We start from the raw sequence: 24,244 nt of genomic DNA, 5'->3' as shown, positions 1-24,244 counted from the left end.
AGGTATTCTTTTATGTGATTTTTATTCGCGGAGTCATAAAAGTCCCTTTGTAGTTACTGGAAACCTTAAAGAATGATTGGTTTCATCCAATGTAACATATACACTCTACTACTTAATAATAAATCCTGATTCAACCAAGATGTACCACCAAATTACCTTAAAAAAATGGACATCAAATATTGTGCAATATTGATGAGGTATTGAATTTACATTGACCTATTTGGTTGCGACATGTATTACACATGCCCAACCATTACCTTCTACGATGTCATATGCTCGCTAGGAGAAAGTTAGGTAATACAACAATGAAACTCGTCGTTAGTCTGCTAAGTCACTGACTATAAGACTAAGGGATAAAAGTTGGTATAGACTGCCTGGTTAGATCTCACGTAATTATCGTAGCCAATAGTTGCAAACATTGAGTTGGAATTTCTTTTCACTTCACTGTTGTGTGGCATTTGAAAAGATGCATATATATACCACATAGACTCTGTGCAAGACTGATTGATACTACAATAAGTTGACAGTATATATATATATATATGTATATATATATATCAACTTTCACAAAATCCTTAGTATATATTCAGTTTAAAAAGTTAGTAATTGAATTATCTTATTCGGTTTTTGGTTGCTTTCAAAACTATCGTCGAACAGAATCAATTGTTTTCTGTAATCATCTGATACAATTCCACCGACTTCCTTTAGACAATAAACCATTAGTCATTTATATCATTAAGTGTCTTTCTGAATGATAGAAAAATATTGTCAATGGTAATATTTTACTGTATTTTATGCCAAAATTTGTTACCAGTTTCAATAAATGTCAAAAACATTGTAATTTTCCAAGTGAAAATAGTTAATAAATACTACAGAGTCAAGGTTACAAATTATTCATTTGATTTTTTGAAATTGAAAAGTAATTATTTAGGTTGTGATGTTCATCACTTGGCTTACTCATTTATTACCTCTGATGAATTTAACCAGTTTCAATATTGAAAAGATTTTACTTGAATTTAACATAATGACAAAAAGTATTTTAACATTCATTGTTTTTTTTCTTAAAGAGACATCAATAAAATATAAGGATTTTATTTGACGTCTATGATTATCAAAGTGATAGTTGATTGATTGAAGGATTAGTGTAAAAGGTATGGCTTGTGACAAAAATTAGAAAAACTAGAGTAGGCATGATTCATAATGCTCTGATAACTGCACCAGTAATATATTGTCATCTACCAAGAAAATTGTTAACCAAATTAAAAGGATAAACTAAGCGGAAATATATATGTGATTTTGCTTAAAATTAGTACTAAAAAAGAAACAGTTAGAAAATAAAGAAAATTCTTACAATATTGCATCAATTCATATTCAATTTGGTGTTACGCTTATCATAGACATTTAATTGTTGGTTTAGTAAGGACTACAAACCTAGGTTATGAATTCATTATTATCAATAAACGTTTAACTGCATTGGAACTTTTACATTTTGTTGATTAATTATCAAGATATTTTATTGAGCTAACTGACTATGAGATAAAAGTTTGAATAGGTTGTTTGTAATGCTACTCATGATAACTATATAAATAAAGACAGTTAATCTCTTTTAATATTACAACTATATCTTGTGATGGTTGATTGTAACGGTGAACTCTGTATTCAAAGTAATCTATTGATTCACTTTTACTCATCTACAAAACTTATACTTGACTTTAATTATTCACTCGATTTAATTCTAATGATTGAAAGTGTTCTGGGATTATTGTGTTGATTTCAAACTATCGGAATTAGAGCATAAAACTGGGCATCGCCTACAACGAATCAAACAACGCAATATATATTTCATACAAGCATGATTTCATTTCTTCTGTTCTTTTTTTCTCCACTGTTAAACTTGCTTTTTTTTAAGAATATGTTTTGAGTATTTGAATAATTCCTACTACTTCTATTTTTCTTCATTTTTAAATCATATTTCTTGACTTAGCCAACCGAATTTTTCTCTTTCCCATTCATTGTATTCATCTTTCATGTATTTTATAGTAATAAACAAAATTTGAAAATCAACCAAAAGATAATTTCGTTTTATTTTCACAAACAAATAATGAAGCAGGATAAATGTAAATGCTTCCTTGAATTCTTCATTAGGTTTAAATAAAGTTGTTAAAATGTATCTGTACTCCTTGTTTGTGTATATGTAAGTTTATTCTGTCATGATCTGCATTTTTTTGTAATACGATGTTTGCAGATAAATTCATTTTTGTATTGGTCGTTTGAATCTTCCCATTGACGTTTAAGACTACGATTGACCAGTCTCTTATTGGCATTTGTGCATCCTGTACAGACTGCCTTGATATTTCCATAAGTCAACTTTGGGATACAGGTGCATCCATCTGACGAGTCAAAATAGAACGAAAAGGTAGTCCCAGATTCGACTGTAAACAACCATCCATCCTTGCTTAGGATGCCGTAGATGTTTTAATCGAAATCTCTGACTAAAAATTAAAACAAAATCATTTCGTATTTTTAAGAATAACAATGAAATTTATAATGTCTATCACTAGTTAACTGAAGGAAACAATCAAAGAAAAAGCAAACGTTATTTCTAAAGAGCTTAACTCACTTGTTTTTAATTAAGTGGTAATTTCTGCAATGAATTAGCAACTTCTGAAGACACAATGAACCGAAAAAGCTAGTACTGACTTGTTATCTCATCCCAGTTTAAAACGTTTTATCATTAGATATTCACAACCTATCATATTGAATTGAGGTTAGGACTAGATCTCGTCATGTTGTTTCGAAATGTCTGAATATTAAGACTGCAAAATAAAGGCGTGAAATGTGGGTCACTCAATGTTAACTCATAGGAATACATATATTTGATCCACTTGTAAGCCATAACAAATCACATGTCAGGAAACATGTACTACAAATCGACAAAGCTTATCAGCAATCAAATAAAAGAATTATATTTTGGCTTTCAGTGACAATATACTGTAATTGACTCTATACTTTGAAAGCATGCTTTAGGTACAGAGGTATTTGTGTATATTTAAAAACATTAACATATTTTCATTTAATATACCATTATAGGTTACATGTTCTTATCATCTGCTAAATTATAAATATAAATTAAGTGTATTATAAATTCTATTCTATTTGAAGTGATGATTATCAAACCAGTTCGAAATGAAGAAAAGAAAACAAACTCAGCATTAATAACATTAAATAAATTTCAATTTTAAAGAATATCATTAAATTTTTCGTGAAACTATTAACTTCATTTGCTTGTTTTGTTTTATTTTATGATTCAAATTTCTTGTTTTATTGTTTGACATGACAGAAATTCACGACATTTAACATTCATTGTGATTATGTCACTTTATAAATGTGATGATAATGATTTAATTTCCCTTAATTGATTACTCTGACCTTATTTTAGTAAGTGCTGGTTATTTTTTAGATTTAAGTAGAAACATAAGTATTAAATACGAGATAACAGAAATTACCCTTATTTAAAATTATTTTAACGGTATATATATATATATATATATATATATATATATATATATATATATAACCTAGTTTTACATGATTAGTTGATTATTTTCCGGTCACATTATTCTAATAATAATTTCAATAGAGTTATATCATAACTGACAATGAAATCTGCTGAACAAATTTTGTTATATTCACAACTCATCAGCTGAATATATCTGAATCCCATTGTTGATGTTCATGTTGAAACTCGAACCTGATATTTTTCTCTGGGGTTTCACTTTCAATTATTTGGTAGTAATGTGCTTATCACAAACCCTAAAACTTCTTGGATTTGATCCAACCTGTAAGTCAATATATATATATATCTAAGAATTCTAACACTACCAGAGTGAACAATCTATTTAGTACTGTCTATTTTTTTTTAATGATGAAGTGTGAACTACCATCAAAGTGCAATTTTCTTTATTTCAAAAATATTTCCTTTTATTTAAAAGGACAAAACAATTTCTTTATATTAACTAAGTTTTTAAAACAGAATTTAAAGGAAATAAACTGATGTTATTTCACGGATATTCTATCATTCGAATAAATAAATAGATAATTGTATGGAAAATAAGTAAGGTCAACAAATGGAAATTTTTTATGTTTTAGAAATAAAACAATAAATGAAATGAATCAGTATAAAAGACAAGAGTTTGAACATGTTAGATGATAGATGGAAGAAAATTTATGTAGTCATGTTAATATTATATGCAGGTCATTTAAAAGATTTAGGTTAAAGTAATTATCATAACAAAGACAATAATAATAATAATAATAATGTTCTTAAACAATATGAAAGCCTATGACAATAGAAGTAATAGAAAGTTACTAGGGAGCTTATACAAAATGTTATATTTCATCATCTTTATAAACGGCTGATGAGGGTTACTTATTAAATAAGGAGATTAGATCACATTCCCTTGGTATTTATAGGCTCACAAAGTTGTGAAGCCAGAATGTTCTATCTGTTGATTATTTTGAAAGCGTTCAACATGTCGATATGTTGTTCTATATTTTTGATAAACGTGACGTAACACGGCTGACATTGAAACGACTGTGGGATTTTTTCTTCTGACTAAACATTTTCTGAGTTCGACCATAAATATCCAAAGAATAGTGGTTAGTCTATGATTTATCGAAATATGTCTTTAAACATGTTCATGTACACACCTTTTTATTGTCCAAAATATATAAAGATATAGCATGCCGCGAAATTATCTCTGGCTACAACCACCTTAGAACCTTGTATTTGAACTTGTAATTCATGATAACTAGTGCATATTATTATTATAAAGGTAATCACTTAATAGATTATTGGCTTTTACATCCATGTTAAGACAGTAATAACTGATGTTATTATTTTTTAAATTATTAGTAATTAATTTATGTTATCATGTGTAGCCTATATATACGTATATATCATACAAGAGAGAAAATTATCATGCTTTGTATTTTCACACAAACTAGACACTAATCGGAGCAGTCAAGATAAATACCTTGGTGCAATTACATAAGGAATGCATTGATTTGCTGATAATTATCATTCAGGTAACAAATTTACCAAGTTATTTAACACTAACTCATTGTATATCAATTTCTTCATTATTTTTGGTAATTTTTAGATTCGTTTAAATCATGGACTTCCATTACTTGTAGAATTGTTAAATAATTCAATGCATAATGTTGTTGCAACTGCAGCTAATGCATTACGTAATTCTGCATTAGATCCAATTAGTTGTAGTCTACTTGGTAAATATGCATTAAATCGTATTATACAAGCATTAGATCAACATTCATGTGGAATTGCATTAAATCTACATTCTAATGAGTATAAAACACACTTAAACAAACTAAATACAATGAATAATAATCATAATAACAACAGTTATTATAACAATAATTCTGAATGGCAAATACCAATACAAACATCAAATGTAATGAATAAATCAGTATGTTTAACAAATCATGAATATACACAATTTGGCGAAGAGAATAAATCTAATATACAGAAACAATGTACAACTGCCCTATTAAGTTTATGTTGTGTTATAATACATAAAAAATTGGAAAATGCCAGGTAAGATGATTTGAGAGTTCTACTGATTGAAAAATATTATCAATAATTTTATGATATTTACTAAATAACATAAACTACTGGGGAAATCACTAGGGATTTAATAATGCTCAACTATGGTACTGAATTATTTTTCTCAATAAATGTTACTTTATGTTAACTTGACATCTACTCAAATATTTGTATACTGGAGGCTATGGGTTACATGTATTATGTAAGTGGCAATCAATACCAAATTACTGCTTAAAACTTCAGTAGATAGAGTTTGTCTCAAACATATAACAAACTGATTGAAAGTTCGACGTCTGAAAAAAATTAGTAACATTATTTTATTTGTAAGGGATTATCATTTGTTTGTATTTTTCATGCAATGATATTAAAGAGTTCAACTAATCAGTTTTAGTTGGTATATGTGTATGTTGAGTATATTCCATATGTATTGTCATTTAATCATAATTTCTTATTAGGCTCGGATAAAGACTAGCAGTAAAATCCAACGAGGGCGTTTCATTTTATATGGAACTCATCAGTTGGATGTTTCTTGGGATAAGTTCATGAAGTTGCTGACCGTTTGACTGAACCATATAGATAGATGCAGATTACCTGGTTAGGGTCAGGACGATTATCGTAATCAATGGTTAAGGGCCTTGGACGATATGGTTCAAAATCATTCAAAATGGTTCAGGTGTATTCAGTTTTCGTCTTCCCCCAGATCCTCAGTCCTGAAATATACTTATCCTGTTTTTTCCTAATTCTATGTCTGATCCTTTCTACTACTTATGATACTATTACTACTTCCACACTCTGGGATTTGTCTTGATAATTTTATCTTGCTATGCTAATGTGGTATGGTAACCCGAACCATTGCACATTGGCACTAGATTCTAATTTGCATATAACTAACTGACTGATTGACTGACTAACGTAACTTGGTTATAAAACAATTAAAGCTGACATTATCTTTTGGATAACATGGTGATAAGTAGCGGACCTACAATTAAATGATTTTAACTTGTTAGTAATCGTGAAAATCTGGTTTAATAAGTATTCCATTTCAGAGACACTAAAAAAACTATTATCAAAGCAAATATCCAATTTATCATTGTCTCTGAATTATCCACTCTGATTCACATGATTATCGCATAGTTTTACAATTAATTCATAAATTTTATTATCCAGCAATATCAACAAATTTCAACATTGCTATCTTTCTATTTGTTAAGAGTTCCACTTAATAGACCTAATATTATTATTTAGTAAAAAAAAGAGTTTGAAGTTACTCTAAAATTAATCACCAGTTAATTATATAAATGAACCTTTGTTAACTGAAGGAAAGAGAGAGAGGGAGAAAAGACATATATAATATAACCACAAACACTGTTTTTGATATTAGAACTGAATAATTACCGAAATATGCGTAGTTTGTTTATTTTTTTTAATTTTACTGTGAAATTCTGTAATTGATAAGGAAGAGAAAATTGATTGTTTCATTAAAAAGACTATTTTGTTTCCGACAGTCGCTATTGTATTCTTGTTTACTTTTCAATTACAACCCTTTACACTCAACAAAAAAATTGTTGTGAACAATTATATGTATTTATGCCACTTTCTAATTATTTCATTTACTTTATTCAACTTCTTACAGACGTTTTGTTACACTAGGAGGAGTTGAGAAATGTCAAGAATTATTAAAAATTTGCCTTAATAATGGACATTTAATAAGATTTAATTGTACTGAACAATTAGTCAATGAAGATAAAACTACTCAAACTGTTATTAAACTTATACGTCAACTATTGTTTATGTTATGGGAATTTTCTGAATTGCGTCCAATTTATAAATTGGTAAGTTTCAAATTATTTTTGATATTTTAATAAATTGTGATAATATTTGTATAGGTTTGTTTTTGGCTTTTTATTGATGTTGAAGATTGCAACTATTCAGTCTCTTTTGGTACATGTTCATTCCGAGAAGATCATCTTGATATTTTCATTTAGTCACAAGTTATTACGAAAGCTAGATTGTGGCTGATCGTGGAATCCATACCAAATCTCATCATTTCCTCACGTTTTTTAAACAAATAATAGCTACCGACAGATGGTTGACTTGAAAAAACATTCATAAACTTAAGTTAGAAAATGGGTTGAGTGAGATATACAAAAGATGAGAGACACCAAATAACGAATATTACATTGAGTCGATGGAGTCAGACAATGTTATTGAAACGCAGTGTTTTTGAAAACAGAATGTAGATTATTTAATTGGAATCTAAATTTCTTCGATAATCTAGAGGATTTTTGAGTAAAATCGTTTCTGTGGAATGTTTACTACTCAGCAGATTAAAAAGAATGGCTAGTCATTACTTTTTTTGTTTTTAATTTCAATAATATTCTTTTATTTGTATTTACTCAATTTCTATTTACCCATTTAGCTATGTTAAATATACGTCCACCAAACAGATATAGTATATAACTAAATGAAATAGTTTATGGAGAGTCAAATTACTCAAAGTTCATCCTTATCATTGACTGTTATTTTAGTCAGAAGATTAATGGAAAGTAGAAGGAACAGTGAACACTTCAGTCTTATTCTGGATATTTCAGTAAATTCCACAACTAATCACCTCATTATTTTATTAATAGCCGTTCGATTTGAAGATAGTTTCAATCACATTATATGCCGAAAGTTCCAGTGGGTTTGCTTCCGATGACTATAAGTATCGATAGGAATATATGATAGACAGATATAAATTGTAGACATGCGAGTAGAGCTTGATAGGGGCTGGCAATAGAATTCTGAACATGCACCTCTTCAATTTTAGAATTCATCATCTGGATGTATCTGCACCAGTGATAATATTCACCATTAGACTCGAACCTGTTGCCCCTAGCTTCAAGCGCCCGGCTCATGATATTAAAACTTTAAAGCTCATGACAGCAAAATTATCATAGGACTCCGCTAAGGATTTGAATATGCCAAAAGGAACTGTTCAATTGCAGAGTTTAAGATCAATAACAATAAAATTCAAGCCCTTCAAAATGAAAAATGAATAATTTGATATTAACTTGGTTTATATTATACTTTTTACCTACAACTTGAAAATCCGGGATTTGATCCCATACTGGGGATGCATTTTATTGTAGAAGCCTAAACTGAGACAACATAGCTATGGAGTGTTTCTGGCATTTCTTACTATCCTACTTAATGTCAACATTCTTCAACAAATTAACATTTTTATCTTTTACAGTTCTAATTAACTATTTATCACAAAAATAAACTAGTTTTGTAAGTAAAGATGAATGGTGGCTGGTGGTGGAATCCAGAACGCGTCATCTGAATGTACCTGCATCTCAGAGCTGATGTTCACTGTGGGACTCGAACCCAGTGCTGCTTGATTCAAATGCCAACGCACTGTTCACTTAGCTACTGAGCCCTGATGCCCACTAGCTTGTGTAATAAAAGACTGAACAATTGCAGTCCTAAACATCAATATGAACATTCAAACAAACAATACAAAACTTCACCCCTTAGCGTGAAGCATTAGGTAGCTAATTTTGTATGGGACTCACTAGGAGTGTAAATCCATGAACCAAACAGCGACTGAACTCAAAATCTTTAGTCCTTTTGACGTGACGTTGACCTTTATACTAGTGATTTGGGATCCTTCTGTTTACGTTTATGACTTTAGTTAGATTGCGATATTGCACTGGCATCATCTATTATCATTGTTGATACCCATTCGACGTCTGAAACTCCTGGAGATCTAGTTAGTAACTATGGTCAATAGAGTTCAACGAAGCAGGCCGTGAAAACAAAGTAGTTTTAAGACTACTGTTATACACAACACAGTAATATTATTAATTATAATTGGTTAATAGTTACCAATGAGTAGCTAAGGATTTTGACTTCACTATCTTTATCGTATGTACTGTCATTGAAGATTGAAATAGAAATACGGCACCAGAAGCTATTGTGTGATTATAATTAAGAGTAGTATATCATTTGTTCACTGGAGACTGGAAAATATTTCGTGGGAAATAATGAATATCTATTAGGTTGTAGATTCCTGCTTGCATTTTATTTTGTTAATTAGAAACTGTATTAGATAAATCTTCTGAGCAGACCAAACCATGTTTATAGTGGTAAGTAACTGAAGTTGAAAGGATGCCTAAGTTTATCGCAAATATTGTGAAATTTAAACCTGTTGAACGATTGTAACGTGGCTAGTTAACTGAAAGTGATGAGTTAATTACTAATAACAACCTAGAATTTTATTTAACTTCAATTAATTTTCTGCCAAATATAAAACATCTGACCTTAAACGGATAAGCTTACTTATGGATAAATTGGTAGATATTTTCTATTTTAAAATTACGTTGAATCTATTCAGTGATATATATACATGACCTAGCTAGCGAAAACAGGTTAGTTTTATTTACTTTTATTGATATGTTTCATTATGAAATTAAAAAACGAAGAATTAACAATTATTTCAAGGTCAAATAGTAACTTATTAAAACTTTGGCAATCATATTAATTTCTCTTAGTAATAAAGATAGATGATTAACGTAGGAAAATATTTTTTCTTGGCTTAATATAAATATTGGAAATTTTATTTCTTTATGTTTTTTTGATGATACATGGTCAATGAATTTACTAACTGAAAATTTCAATTTTTGTCAGTGAAATGTAAAGTCCCTACATTAATTTATTCATAATGATAAAAATCAGTAGTGATATTCTAACAGTGATAGATTTTATGATCCATCAAAATGGTGCAGATATATTTACTCTTTTTATACTGTTGTGTGATGCAGTAATTTAAATCTATGTAATTTAATTATACACTAATATTAATATTACCGGTTTTCGTATAATATTTTGATTTAATGTGGTGAAACTTCAATTTTTTCGCGAATTATGTTTCATTTACTGTCCTGTTGACTGTTTACAGCATTACAGTATGTATGTCAATCTTAAATGACATTGAAAGTTGATCACGATTGAGCTAATTTTGTTTAATATTTAAAAAGATAGAAATTTGCGTATTGTAACAAATACGTTCGATTCTCACATGAAGGCTTGTGCTTATGAGTCCTAGTACTAATCACGATTGATCGATCACTGGGTGTCGATCAATGTCATGCGTGTCTAGTCCTTATTAGTGCAGATCGAATGCTATCGATCATGTTGCAGGAGGTCAGTCGCGGCTCGTATAGCTCAGTGGTAACGTCTCTGACTGTGAAGCTGGGTGACACGAGAACGGATCCACCAGGGAGCATCAGTTCCCTCAAGATTACAAGTACACCTTGCTGACGAGTGCCGAGTAGCACGAAACCTGGGTCCAGGGTTTCCTGTCGACTACCTTCAACCACCATGTAGTCCTATTACTAATCGGCCGTCCGGTACTTCTAGATTTTCAATAATGATTTAACTTAGATATGTTTGTTGGATTCAACCAATTTACATCATATGCTGACCTTTGTTAGATAACGATTAAGAACTACTATTCGATAGTTCCCCAGTCAAACTCATGTTCATATTTGTCTAGTTTAACCTAATAATATTTTGTAGTAAGATAGTGTCAAAACGTACAAATAGTTATCTTGTAGACTCTAGTAGACATTATTCATAAAAATTTCCTTAATTAGATCATATAGTTGAAAAAAGCTTTTACGCTATAGCAGCGTGAAAATCTCTGGTGTCTGAATCTCTTTTACAACAAATTAATTTTTATTTTAACGTTCAGTTACTTTGACTAAGGTACAATCAATTGAATCGGCTAAAACTTTAGATAATATTCAGCGATTTATTAACATTAGCTTTTGGTATCTAGTTTATACTACTTAGGTGTCCGAAACAAAACATGGCACCAGTACATACAGTTAACGAATGTTGATCTAAGCTATACTGGTAAATGAAGAGTATTTGGATGAAGTTTGTGCGATAACTGTGATCAGTTGTTACAGATTTTGAATGTCATGGCTCAAAATCGTTCACAATGATAAAGATTCGTTCACTTTTTACTTATCTTTCATTCTATCTCTAATTCTACTATTCCTTCATATATACCTTTCCACTCTGTCTTCAAACTATATTTTCCTTGTTTATTGTTTCATATTGTCATGACTGCTATATTATTTGAATTTCTTCTACGATTCACCTTATTAATTTCATCATATTGAACAGTTTAATCCATCATATATGTATAGGTTTCCACATTGATGATTAGCTATAATAGTTGACAGTTAAATTAATTATTTTTCGTATTACTCAATTGATATATGGTAAGAGTTATATTAAGTTTACTTTCATTTTCATTTTATAAAAAATTTTCTACTGGAGAAATTTCACATCAGTTATTACTTCGTAATACATTCTGTTCATGGTTTATAGTTTTCTTTTTTGTGTCTTATTTGAATACTGCATAGTTTCCATGATTATTAATACAAATATTTTCTCATTTCTTTTTTTTATAAAATTCCACTTTTTTTTCTTTTTACTAACGGAAACTAAAAAATTATCCACGATTTATAGAATGAAAATAATATTGTCAAATATGTAATCGCTTCATTGGATTTACCATTTGTAATTTTTTTCATTTTTTTTTGTGTATATATGTGTGCATGTGTGTGTGTGTGACTCACGGATACAAAATTTATTGTCATTAAAAGAATTTATTTTTTCTTTCTCCATTTCACTTATTAAGAAGGCAATTGATTTGACACATGAAAAAATAAGTATATGAACGCTTCAATTATGGTCATTGAGTTTCATTATTTGAATTTATTCAATATTTCAATGGATAAATCAACTGGCGCATTAATTTATTTTTTCCAAAAATATTATACCCAATATAATATTAGAATTAAATAATAATATTCCAGTATAGGTTAGATTATTTTTGTCTCCTTTCATTTGTCAGTTTTACAATGATTTATTATAGATAATTCGTTTAATTGTGTATAATATTAGATTGAATTTATGATAAATTATAAGTCAAGAATTCTGTTATAATACAACTTCATTTTTAGGCAGGTAGAAAGTTGAAATTTGCTAATTCTCATGATTTTTTTCAATGAATTATTACTTTATATTGTTTAAATGATAAATAATAAACTCAGTTTTAATAATATTATTATATTTATATAATTAATAATGTTTCACTGTATGGATTTTTGTGTTTATACCAAGTTTTCTAATCGTTTTGTGTTTACATATAGAATGCTATATTTTCTTTGGATTCATCTTTATTCATTCATTCATTCATTCATTCATTCAACTGTGGTCTTATTCTGTGAATCTTGAAGACTAATAATCATGTATCATGATCTGAAGGTAAAAACTAATTTAATTGATCTGTAAGTAGTGATTAATACGTGTTATAACTTGTGGCCTATGTGCCCTGTTAATGTATAACGTAACGATACCACGAATTAGAGAGCAGTGAATTATCGACCTGACCAATGACGCGTAAAACACGTGTGAGCAGTCTAGAGTCTTGATTGGTCCTGCTTTCCGCCTAGCCCAACCAGTTAAGTCCAGAACACTAATCTCAGCCTCTGCAATATCAATCATTTATTTCAAACATACGGGGTTTATATACCAAACAAACAGGCCACATCGTACCATAAAATAGGAAACAACATTTGTACAAGATTTGACCAAATGTGGCTATGAATGTGGGAGGTAGTGATTAATAGACAGGCTATAATTCAAGAATGGTAAATTGTATAATAACAGTTCATAGGTCAAAATAAAGCTTATCATAAGAGGGACACGAATATGAATAGTTTAGTTATTTAACAATTATACGATAAAAATATACGCATATTATTGGTCCATAAATGAATCCGAAAAATTACCACTCATTATTCTTATCGGGACATAACAATACCATATTTATCTCGTCCATATTGTTAGTCGAATTCTGTCCATCTAGTTGCATTGTGACCATTAGTTTGAGTGACCGGACATCATTTACGCTATGTTTTTAACGTTAAGCAATCAGAGTTGGTCGGGTGGAAACTGAAGACATAGGTTCTGTGTTAGTTCAAATCCTACCAGAATCATTAATTATCTCAGGGTTGCAGATACATTTTACTAAATGAAACCCAAGTTTAGGGTTTTTAACCATTTGTCTTCAACTACTTTATGCCCAAGTTATAAGTTGTTCAGTGGTATCTGGTTTTTAATTAAATCTGTAGTTCCAGTGAGTGCCACTCATACATCAGTATAAAATTCATACTGCTAACAGATATTTTGACACTTGTATTTATCTAGCCTAACGTTGGTCTATACAGAATTACAATAACTACGAACCGTTTTACATCTGTAACGGTTGATTTATATATTATTTATTTAAGTGGTTCTCGGTTAAATTTTCTTATTTCAACCACCAAAGATATATTCAGTTGTTTTTAACAAAAATATAAAACTTGTATGTTGTTTATATATGGCATTAGGCTTTACATCCGAATATAAATTACAGTTTTTCTATATCACTCCATGATGACTAAAAATTAGTTGCTGTATGTTTGTTTTAACGAATAGATTGTTTCTAAGATTTCTGAATGTAATAATACTATTTCCTTACTGTTTATCCCTCATTTTTGGTATTGATTCCGATTATTGTCTGTTTATTTTATTAGACAAGAAACCAATAATTCTAATGTATCATATTCAAATAGATTTTGTTTTAATTTACTTTTAAAGATATATTTTAAGTGAAATTTATTAGTCCAAATAACTATAGAATTGATGGATTGTGGGTAATAATGGAATTCCGGACACCACACTATCTTAACTGAAACTCGTCATTTAAATTTGCCTACAGTTCAGTATTGATGTACACACTGAGATTTGAACCCAGTACTTTTTGTCAACCCACCATTCACTGAATTACCTAGTTTGAACAGCCACCGACTTGCTCAACTTGTATGATATTTCTATCATTATGATTAAGGTTTTGAATTATCCGGTTGGTGATATTCTGAACTGAATTTTGATCAATCTTTCGTTGAAATATGTGCATCGTGTGTGGATTACCTCAGTATACGTATTTCTGTGAGTTTGGTTCGGTGAAAAGAGAGTGATAAAACATTTCATTCCTTTTATTTATTACTAAGAAACGATCATCTAATACAGTGTTTGCTTATGCTCTCACCTTTTTTCACTCAATATCTAGTTCAAACATTTTTTATGAATTAATGTTCTGAATCGATAGATTTAATGCTACGAATGTTTGCATTGATTGAAATCTGTTTATTCATGAGTAAAAATTATTGAATGGATGTGTATTATTGTAATTGTTTTTCCATTATTTAGTTTTTTTGGATAAATTCGAATACGGTCACTGAACAATATGTAGAAATATTTCCAAATAAAACAGTATAACAACTAATAAATAGATAGTAAATATATATAACTTCTCTTTAAATGACCAGTAGCGTAGTCATTGACTAATTCATACTCACTCCTGATGCATGTCGAACAGTATTTTTATATTTTGTTGAGCAAATTGTTATCTATTCTTCTAGAACAAAAGTGTTTATTTCTGTTTTTCTAAACGAATTTAATATTTACTGTACCAAGTCACTAACGTCTACTTTACATGTTTAGTACTACTCCTTGATTATATAAAAAAGTGGATTGGGAGCATTCAACTTTTACAACAAACCATCAAACTGAAATGCTTTTAACTTAATATTTTCAAGCTAATTATTGTTTGTTAAATAAATCTACTGTCGATAATTAAGGTACAAGTAGTTGAAATCTCGTGAAATCAGTGGATTTTCAAGGAGTTTCAGAGATGCATTGCTGGTGGAAGACACCAGGCAGTAAACGAAACTTGTTATTTGCTATGAAATATTCAGTAACGCAATATATATATATATATATATATATTCAATTAACTGTTAAACTTGTTTAAAACCTACGAAATAAAGCACTTCTTTATGGTGTAATGTACTTTACAAAATATCGTATTCGAAATTTTTGTTTTCTAAAAATACGCGATATAATGGTAATATGATCATACAAAATCAGTGAAAATGAAACTATGAAATATTATAGTAGACTGTTACGTCACAGTTATTTAAATATAAAAACTCCGAATAAATACTAGAATAACTAAGGGCGCACGCACATTTTCACATTAAGTCGACTAATTTTAGCTGTCACGTAATCAATCAACTTCAATGATGACCAGTAGTGAAGTAAAAAATATCGGATATTATTTTTTTTTTTAAAACGCAGCTGTTTATGATTCCTAAGGTAAGTTGTACTGCAGGCGTAAATCCTGTGAGGGTTGTGAATAATACTACATTATTAAAGAATAACAATTATAGCTCATCAATTATTCCATATAAATATAATGGTTGATGTGTAGATCCCTGATGAAATACTCTGTCAATGTATATGTTAGCAGACAAAGAAACACAACTTCTCTTCTGTTTGTTGGAGAAATTACGACAAAAAATGTCAAACCTGATTTATTTTCTTATGTGGTCTTCCCTTACCGAATTCTTATTTTAAGTATATCAAAACAATTTCTTCACTAATATATTTCCATTCACTTGATTCTCTTAACTTATATAAGCTCTTTAAATCCTGTTCAATTATTACGTAACCTATCTTATCAGTTTTTTAAATCCAGGAGTCTCGTGTAAACCCATCGTTATCTCTAAAATTATCACATAGTTTATCATATCTGTCTCTGAACCTCACTCAATTATAACATCACCCGCCCCTTATGTTTTCGGACTCTAATACCAAACAACCTTTGACCTTTTTTGCATATATATATATAGTTATTATTGATAATCTTTGTCATTGCAATGCTTTTCACTCATCTATGCTAATTGTTTAACACTAAATCATTGCTTACTTACTTACTTACGCCTGTTAATTCTCGTGAAGGGACATAGGCCGCTCATCAGCATTCTCCATCCAACCCTGTCCTGGGCGATCCTTTCCAGCTCCTTCCAGTTGTTATTCATCCTTTCCATATCTGCTTTTATTTCCCGACGTAATATGTTCTTTGGCCTCCCTCTTTCCGCCTTCCTTCAGGATTCCAAGTTAGGGCTTGTCTCGTGATGCAGTTTGACGATTTGCGTAGTGTATGCCCTATCCATTTCCATCGTCTTTTCCTAATTTCCTCCTCAGCTGGAAGTTGGTTTGTTCTCTCCCACAAAAGGCTGTTGCTGACGGTATCCTACCAATGGATGTTGAGTATCTTGCGAAGACAGCTAATTATAAATACTTATACTAAATCGCTAAAAAAAACGCTTGCCAGAAAAAATAATTCAAACCATTTTAACACTACATCATACCTCAATGTAAACTTTAATATATATTTGGTTGGGGGCAGCTGATTAGAAATGACAAAATATAATGAATTCATATTATTATCATTCAAATTCATAAAAAGAACTAATTGTATAAAAAATATACTCAATTATATTTCTATGACATACAGTTTGTACATTGATTAACACATGCAATTAATAATGCTACAATTCATTTTTTGTTCTCTTCAAACTGCAGAATGTAAATAGATATTATAATGATGTGTATCATTTCTTTTTTCAGTAACTCATCCATTTAGATTGAAAAAAAAGACAAAATATACAATGACAGGAATAATTCCTCTTTTTGTATTTGTTACTATAATAGTAATAAGCTTTTTTTGAAAGAAATATTTATCATTGCTCTATAGTGCTCATGCAAGAAGATTCCCATTAAAATTCCATATGAATTTTATGATATTTCACTTAAAGGAAGGTTTTCAAGTGTTTCTTTTCATGATTTTAACTCTCAATGGATATCAATGAATATAAACTCTATTAAATAGATGATCATGTTATTTAAATACTAAGAACAAAAAACCTAACCGACTTGTATGTGAAGAAAAAGAAAACAGTTAAAAAATAAGTAGCTTATAGTTTTGAAAAGAGATTGGCAAAAAATGTTTTTTTTGTGTGGAGATTGTAGTAATTTCAGTGGTTAAAATCATGAGTCAGTTGAAGCTAGACCACCATGGAAAACCTGGAATCACTGGACGGCCGTTTCGTCCCAGTATGGGACTCCTCAGCAGTGCGAACCCACGGACTCGCCCCCTGCGAGATTCGAACCCAGAACCTACTGGTTTCGCACGCGAGCACTTAACCATTAGACCACTGAGCCGGTATCCAATGGTGTTAGTGTCTAACTTCAACCAATCCACGAAGTTGCTCCACCGAATCTCGCAGGGGGCGAGTCCGTGGATGTGCACTGTTGAGTGATCACACAATAGGAAGAAACGGCCGTCCAGTGCTTCTAGGTTTTCCATGGTGGTCTAGCTTCAACTGACTCATGATCTTAACCATTGAAATGTTTTTTGTTGTTGTCGTCGTGGTAAAAACGATGATATTTTACACACGATTAGTTATAAATATATCGTTTATTTCGTGAAAAAAAGTTAGATTAATCCAGATTCGGACGATCTAGTTAGTAATGAAAGTAATAAACAACTTAGAAACAAAACAAATTTGTCATGAATTAAATTATTTGGTAAAATGAAATGTTACATTAAATATTTAATCAGTTTTGTAGTTATTATGAAAGATAACATGGTTACTAACTTATTAACAATAATATAATACATTGAGCTTAATTCTAATTTCTCTGTTATTACTTTGTTACTATAGTTTAAATGAGTACAACTTTATTAGATATTTTTCTTTTAAATAGAAGCTAACCATTAATAAAATGTTGGATGTTTAAGTGATTAAAACTAAGGTTAAGTTATAATGGGAAGATTAACACTTGGATACATTTACATTCATTACATGAAATGTGTATTTTTCATACTACTGATTGTCACTATCCAAAATGTAACATGTTAGTGTTTGTAATGCTAAATGTTTCCAAATCCATGTTGATAATCATTCCATTATTTTTTTTATAAAGATTATGTATTTATCAAAGCATCCTGGCTCAATTAAAAAGAAATTAGTTATTAATTATTTTAAAACTAAAATATCGGGATTTTCTCATTTATCACTTACATGAAATACTCTTTTAGTAATTTTAAATATTCATACTTTTTAATGCTCAATAATAAAACACGTTAAGTAATATGTTAACAAAATATCTATACGGTATTTATATATATATATATATATATATATATATATATATATATATATATGAAACAAAACTGTGAAACTTACTCTTCATTGAACATTTTAGTCAATTTATGAATGAATATATCAATATATGACTAACAACAAATTTGTTGATTTGACTAAAAAGGTATAAACATTTTAGATGATGGAAAAGATTTATAGATCATGTGAATGATTTTGGTGGAGTTTGACTGTTTGAATTGGATGGTCTGGTTGCGGACAAGCTGTGGTTCACATGTGGTGAAAGTTAAATATTCCACGTCTATCTGAAGCTTGTGCTTATAATGTTCTTTAGAAGAATGATGAAAGCTCCACGACAAAAAAATATCCTGCTCAGGGAATGAAACTTTACCAAGAACAGTTCAGAATTGTACAAGATATCCATCTATTTTGTGTTTTACTTTTAGTCAGCATATGATAGAGTTAAGACATTAGTGAGTTCTTCGTTTGACAACCGGTCTGGTTAAATTTTTTGGGTATTTGATTGATAATGGGGAAATTGTTTAATGGAAAACATCTGAGAAACCATCAAACTCTAGACGAACTATTTAATCTAGACAGGATTAAAAAAACAAATTGAGGTTTGTCAAAATAAAAGATACACCAGTATGAAAAGAAATTAGAGACCAATTTTTGTAATCATGTAGAACAATGTTTAAAAAACTAAATTCGTCAATTATAAACACGGTATTATAGTACACTGATTCAAGTTAATCCACTTAAATAATTCAGAATTAGAAAGGACTATAATATAGAACATGACACATTCAGGAATTTTAGCTTTGAAAACCAAGTAAACATAGGATAAACCTATGAAGCTCCTGTCGAGTTTGGCTTTTTTTATCATCAAGCTATGACTGAGTGTACTTCGTGAACACATAGTCATCAGTTATATGTTATTATGCGTAAACAAATACACGTTAAAATCAAAATAACTGTCGACTAGTTGGCTTTATCAAGTGAACAATTAAAAATGTTTTTTTTTTAACATACTCGATATTTTGTAAACTATTAATTTGTTTATAAATCATTAATTATAGCTTATTTTTATGATGAGTCACTTGTTTATTGTATTTCCCTAAATAGGCTGGATGGAATGAAACAGATTTCTGTATTCATAAACGCAATCGTTTAGCAAGTTTAATAAGACGACGATCAAAAAAAGCAGAACTACCACGTAAACGAATGAATTCCGATTTCAGACAGTATACAAATGGTACCGTTAGTGATTCTGAAGAATGTAAACGTCAAACATTTGCCTATTCAAATAGAACTAAAAATAATGAATTTATTTTTGATGATTTTAAAAATAATTGTGAAGATTTGAGTGAATCAGTATACAGTTTACATGGTGGTCAACTAACATCATCTTATTATATTCCAGCCCAAACAATTGTTCATGAATCATATAATCCGGATGAATTAAATTCTTATCGTCAAGATAGAACACATGCAGTTTATATTGCAGAAGGAGATATAAATGCCATGTCCAAAGATAATCACAATAATGTTTTTGAAATGATTAATTTGTAAAAAATTTTTTTTGTAAATTCTATATCTTTCATAATCGTAATGTGAATAACTAATTAGATTTTACGTCAGTTTTTTTGTTGTTGTTGACGAATAAATCTTTTTTTTGTTTTTACAGTCATAACTAATCTAATCAATATTTCCGTACCATTTCGTTAAATAAGAATATATATATTTGTAAAATAAAAGTTTAAATGCATAAGTTGGTGTAAAATGTTCAAGGAACCTAGAGTTGTCTAACTGCTTACATACTTACGCCTGTTACTCCTCATGAAGGAGTATAGTCCGCTCACCAGCATTCTCCATACAACCCTGTCCTGGGCAAAGAGTTTTCTAATAATATGTCATTGTTGAAAATTATACCAATTTGAGTGTGGACCTATAATGTAGTCCAAGAATTACCGTTCAAGTGTACTTTATTTGTCAGTTAGCGTTAATCATCCTATTAAGTTTTATATCACTATTTAATAAGAACATTAGTACTGGTTAGTGCACAACTGCACTTATCTGTTTACTCTGTATTATTTGAAGAAACGTGAGCACTAAACTTCAATGTTTTATATTACCTATCAATTATTCATATTGACTAATTTCATATTATTAATCAATTTCATTTAATTTTCTACAATTTACACATACTTATTCACAAAGATCTCAAATTTTGTTACGATGTGATGTAATTTCTGCCAAATTTCTTTGGAAAAACTAACAGAATTAAATACAGTTTGTTGTGTATAATTTAATGTCATTTTGAACACTTTCAAGAATTTAAAATGCTATTACTTCACTTATGGTTTATCGTTTCAAGTATATGTAAGTACGTTTATAATCCAACAAATCTATCCTTTTTTTCCCAATAATTAAAAAAAAATACAATGAATTTTATTAAAAAAAGTTTGTATTTAATCCATATAAATGGTCAGCAAAAAGTTCGTTCAATTTAAAGGAAAAAACTTTTATTGCTAGTTAAAACCCAGGAAAAATTGTAGGTTGGAGCAAATAGACCATTAAATTTTACACTCATTGGTCTTAGAGATTAGTGTTTCAACTATGTGACATAAAAGGCTTTGACTCAATTTCCTAGCGGCTTTTATTGTAAACTAGGATGAAACAGTTTTTCGGATTTTTTGAGTTTTCAGCTTATGTAATTTCATCAAATTTATGTATAATTTCAAGAATGAGATGGTTACCCACCTGCTTCACTGGCTGATGGTTAAGCAGTATCTCGAATTGACTGATGTTAATAATGTGCACCGTTGGATATCAACCGATCTAAATACCAAGCACTCACCATTGAAAATGAGGACTCCGGGTTTAACTATCTGCTGGTTTTATGAATTCATCTTGATGGGCTATCCTAAACTAAGATGAAATAGTTTCTTAGTGCTGTCTGGTAACCAATGACTTTATAACTAGGATCAGTATGTAATGCAAACTGGAAAATTTGAAAATTTACACAAACCCTTGATGTCAATATCGCATATAACTTATTGATAAAGCACAGATCATTTTTCGGAACGGTGAGTACATGTTTCTCTTACTTTGATGAAGCTATCTAGGGACTAAATACTTTAGTTTCTCATAGAATTTTATTGTATTTGGATAATTTCTTAATGAAACCCATAAATAGCTGATGATCCGAAGTTCAGAAGTACAAGTTTGTTAGATTTTAAATGAACGAATCAAATTACCATGTGCTATCGAAAGACTAAATATATTATTCAACCACAAAATAACAAATAGAATCTACTACTAACCTATATTTGCTCAGAATAGGCGACTTAAGTCTCAAAACGTCAGAAATTCTGATTTCAGGGATATCACAAATATATCATTATTTAATAAGTTATGTTGATCTTTAACTTATTTATTTAAATATGTTGAGAGTAATGCAGTAGATAAGGATTATGCCAAATGGTAAATTGATCAAACTTGGATTACATCTGGTTTTCCGCCAGTCCAATACAGCCTAGGTTCACTTCTGTGTAAAATTTGTTTCTGAAGTTCTTTTGAACGATTATTTAATACTTCTATTAAATGGTTTCTAATAAAAATCACCTCTAACTGTATTTTAATTATTTCACTGGAGAAGGTTGAATAAATTTTCTTGGCGACATGTTAGAAATATTCAAATTCCAGTTGCTGACATTATTCCAAATATATTTTTACAGTCATAACTGGGCTAAGAGACAGTAAATGTCAGTTGGTGAAAATGGTTTTCATTTGGATTAGATGTCAAATGAAAAAAGAAAAGATTGTTAAATACGATAGAGATTCAGAAGTAAACAATGATCTCATACTGAACTATAAATATCTGAATGCAGAATATTCATTGCAATAAATTCAAATTAGATTCTAGAGTTGTAAATATAAGTTACTTAATAAAGTGATTAGTTAAAACAAATAATATATCACTTTAAAACATTTGGAAATGAATTCAGGATTGTCAGTAAAGTACGTTTGTTAGCTGACGTTGCTTAGTGTTAAAGCAACCAATATGCCATTTGTAATCGAGTCAGTATGTGAGTCGACTGAAATCGTAAGATTAATTATCTGAATATTTATAAATGTTAACGTGAGAAATATGGTAATATAAGTACTAAGAAGATCAAATGTTTCGCCAAGGATTATAGAGTGTACGGAATTATTTCAGTCAAAAGATAGAAAAAAGGAATGAGTGGTGAATGCGTTCTTTACGCTTATACAAAATTAACAGCAATTAAACTTGATTTAAATCATAAAGCTATATATAGAAAATGTTTAAATTAATCGAACTGGATAGTTGTGAGTTTTAGATGCATGTTAAATTATTGGCAAAGAGAAGAGCAACGGTTGAATATGCTTCTTCTGACAACCTATCTTCAGCTTACCGATTATAGTTCCTATTACATCTATCGTATGAAACATCGAGTCTGGCATCTGTTGGAAGATTTCTATTAACACCGTACGCTAATGTAAATGACTGATTTGTGCTCGCCGTGTGGACTGTTTAAATTAAATAGGCTAAAAGTAAACACATGCTTAATCACGTTGGTATATGTCGATGAGCAGCAATATGTAAATTTCTTCGACGTGCTTTTGAAAGACGAAAACTTGTTGATTTCGAAACCGGATAAAGTTTCAGGAGTGATCCTTTTCTATAAAGTAATTAGACCGACAAAATTCATATCGTCTTCAATGATCAGTGAAAATTTCCGAAACTAAGTGACCTGAAAGAATCCAGTATTATGACAGACGGTGATCGTATTTGACATATAAAGAGACTAAAAAATCAGCTGATTTCCCCAGGCTTAAACATAACAATAAAAACGATATAATTTGTCAAAATGTACATAAACCAAGTATTCCATTAAAAAATCCTCATCATTCAAAATTCCGTCACATAGTACATTAATGAAGAGGTTAGTTATCGTTCTGAAACTCGTTTAAAAATTGATTCTAAAAGGAGAGTATTAAAGGTAAATGCGAATTTGTTGAAAATCATAAATGATTTAAGCAAAAGCAAATTGTAGTATCCTTAGATGCAATATTGTTGTTCATAAACTTTCTCTTCACCAAGAAAATCGATTATTTATTTGAGCTGTTTACTGAAAAGGAAATCAAATGAAAGGCAGAATATTATGTTTTCAGTGTTTTACCAAAACGAAATACAAACTGACTAAAAAAGAACCTGTGCCGGAAGAACAAAATACATACATATTTAGTTTTACACGTCTGAACTAAATGTATATAATGGTTCCGGCTTTTTTGCTGACTGACTTTTCCCAACAACAGATTATAACTGTTTATTCAGTTTCGCCAAATGTATGAACTCTCTACACAGTTGAAAATATTATAAGTGTGGGATGAGCTTTTAAAGTTGGCAAAGTATGTCACTGTAACAGACAAAATTCATTGCTTAATAAAATGTCCAATATCTGTTTATAAGTTT

General features: G+C 29.8%; 1 protein-coding gene across 1 annotated transcript in view; it reads left to right on the top strand.

Annotated features, from left to right (window-relative positions):
• The window catches only part of PKP4 (Plakophilin-4), a 57,020-nt gene extending 35,813 nt beyond the window's left edge, over nt 1-21,207 (top strand). The window contains exons 11-13 of the mRNA XM_051219313.1: nt 5,163-5,617; nt 7,260-7,458; nt 19,870-21,207. Coding sequence (XP_051066215.1) covers nt 5,163-5,617; nt 7,260-7,458; nt 19,870-20,316 — 1,101 coding nt within the window. The 3' untranslated portion in view covers nt 20,317-21,207. The remainder of the gene's footprint in view (nt 1-5,162; nt 5,618-7,259; nt 7,459-19,869) is intronic.
• The last annotated feature ends 3,037 nt before the right edge of the window (nt 21,208-24,244 follow it).

This window comes from Schistosoma haematobium, chromosome 4 (assembly GCF_000699445.3).
Source record: "Schistosoma haematobium chromosome 4, whole genome shotgun sequence".
Classification (NCBI taxonomy): Eukaryota; Metazoa; Platyhelminthes; class Trematoda; order Strigeidida; family Schistosomatidae; genus Schistosoma; species Schistosoma haematobium.
This window is presented reverse-complemented; position numbering and strand designations above follow the sequence as displayed.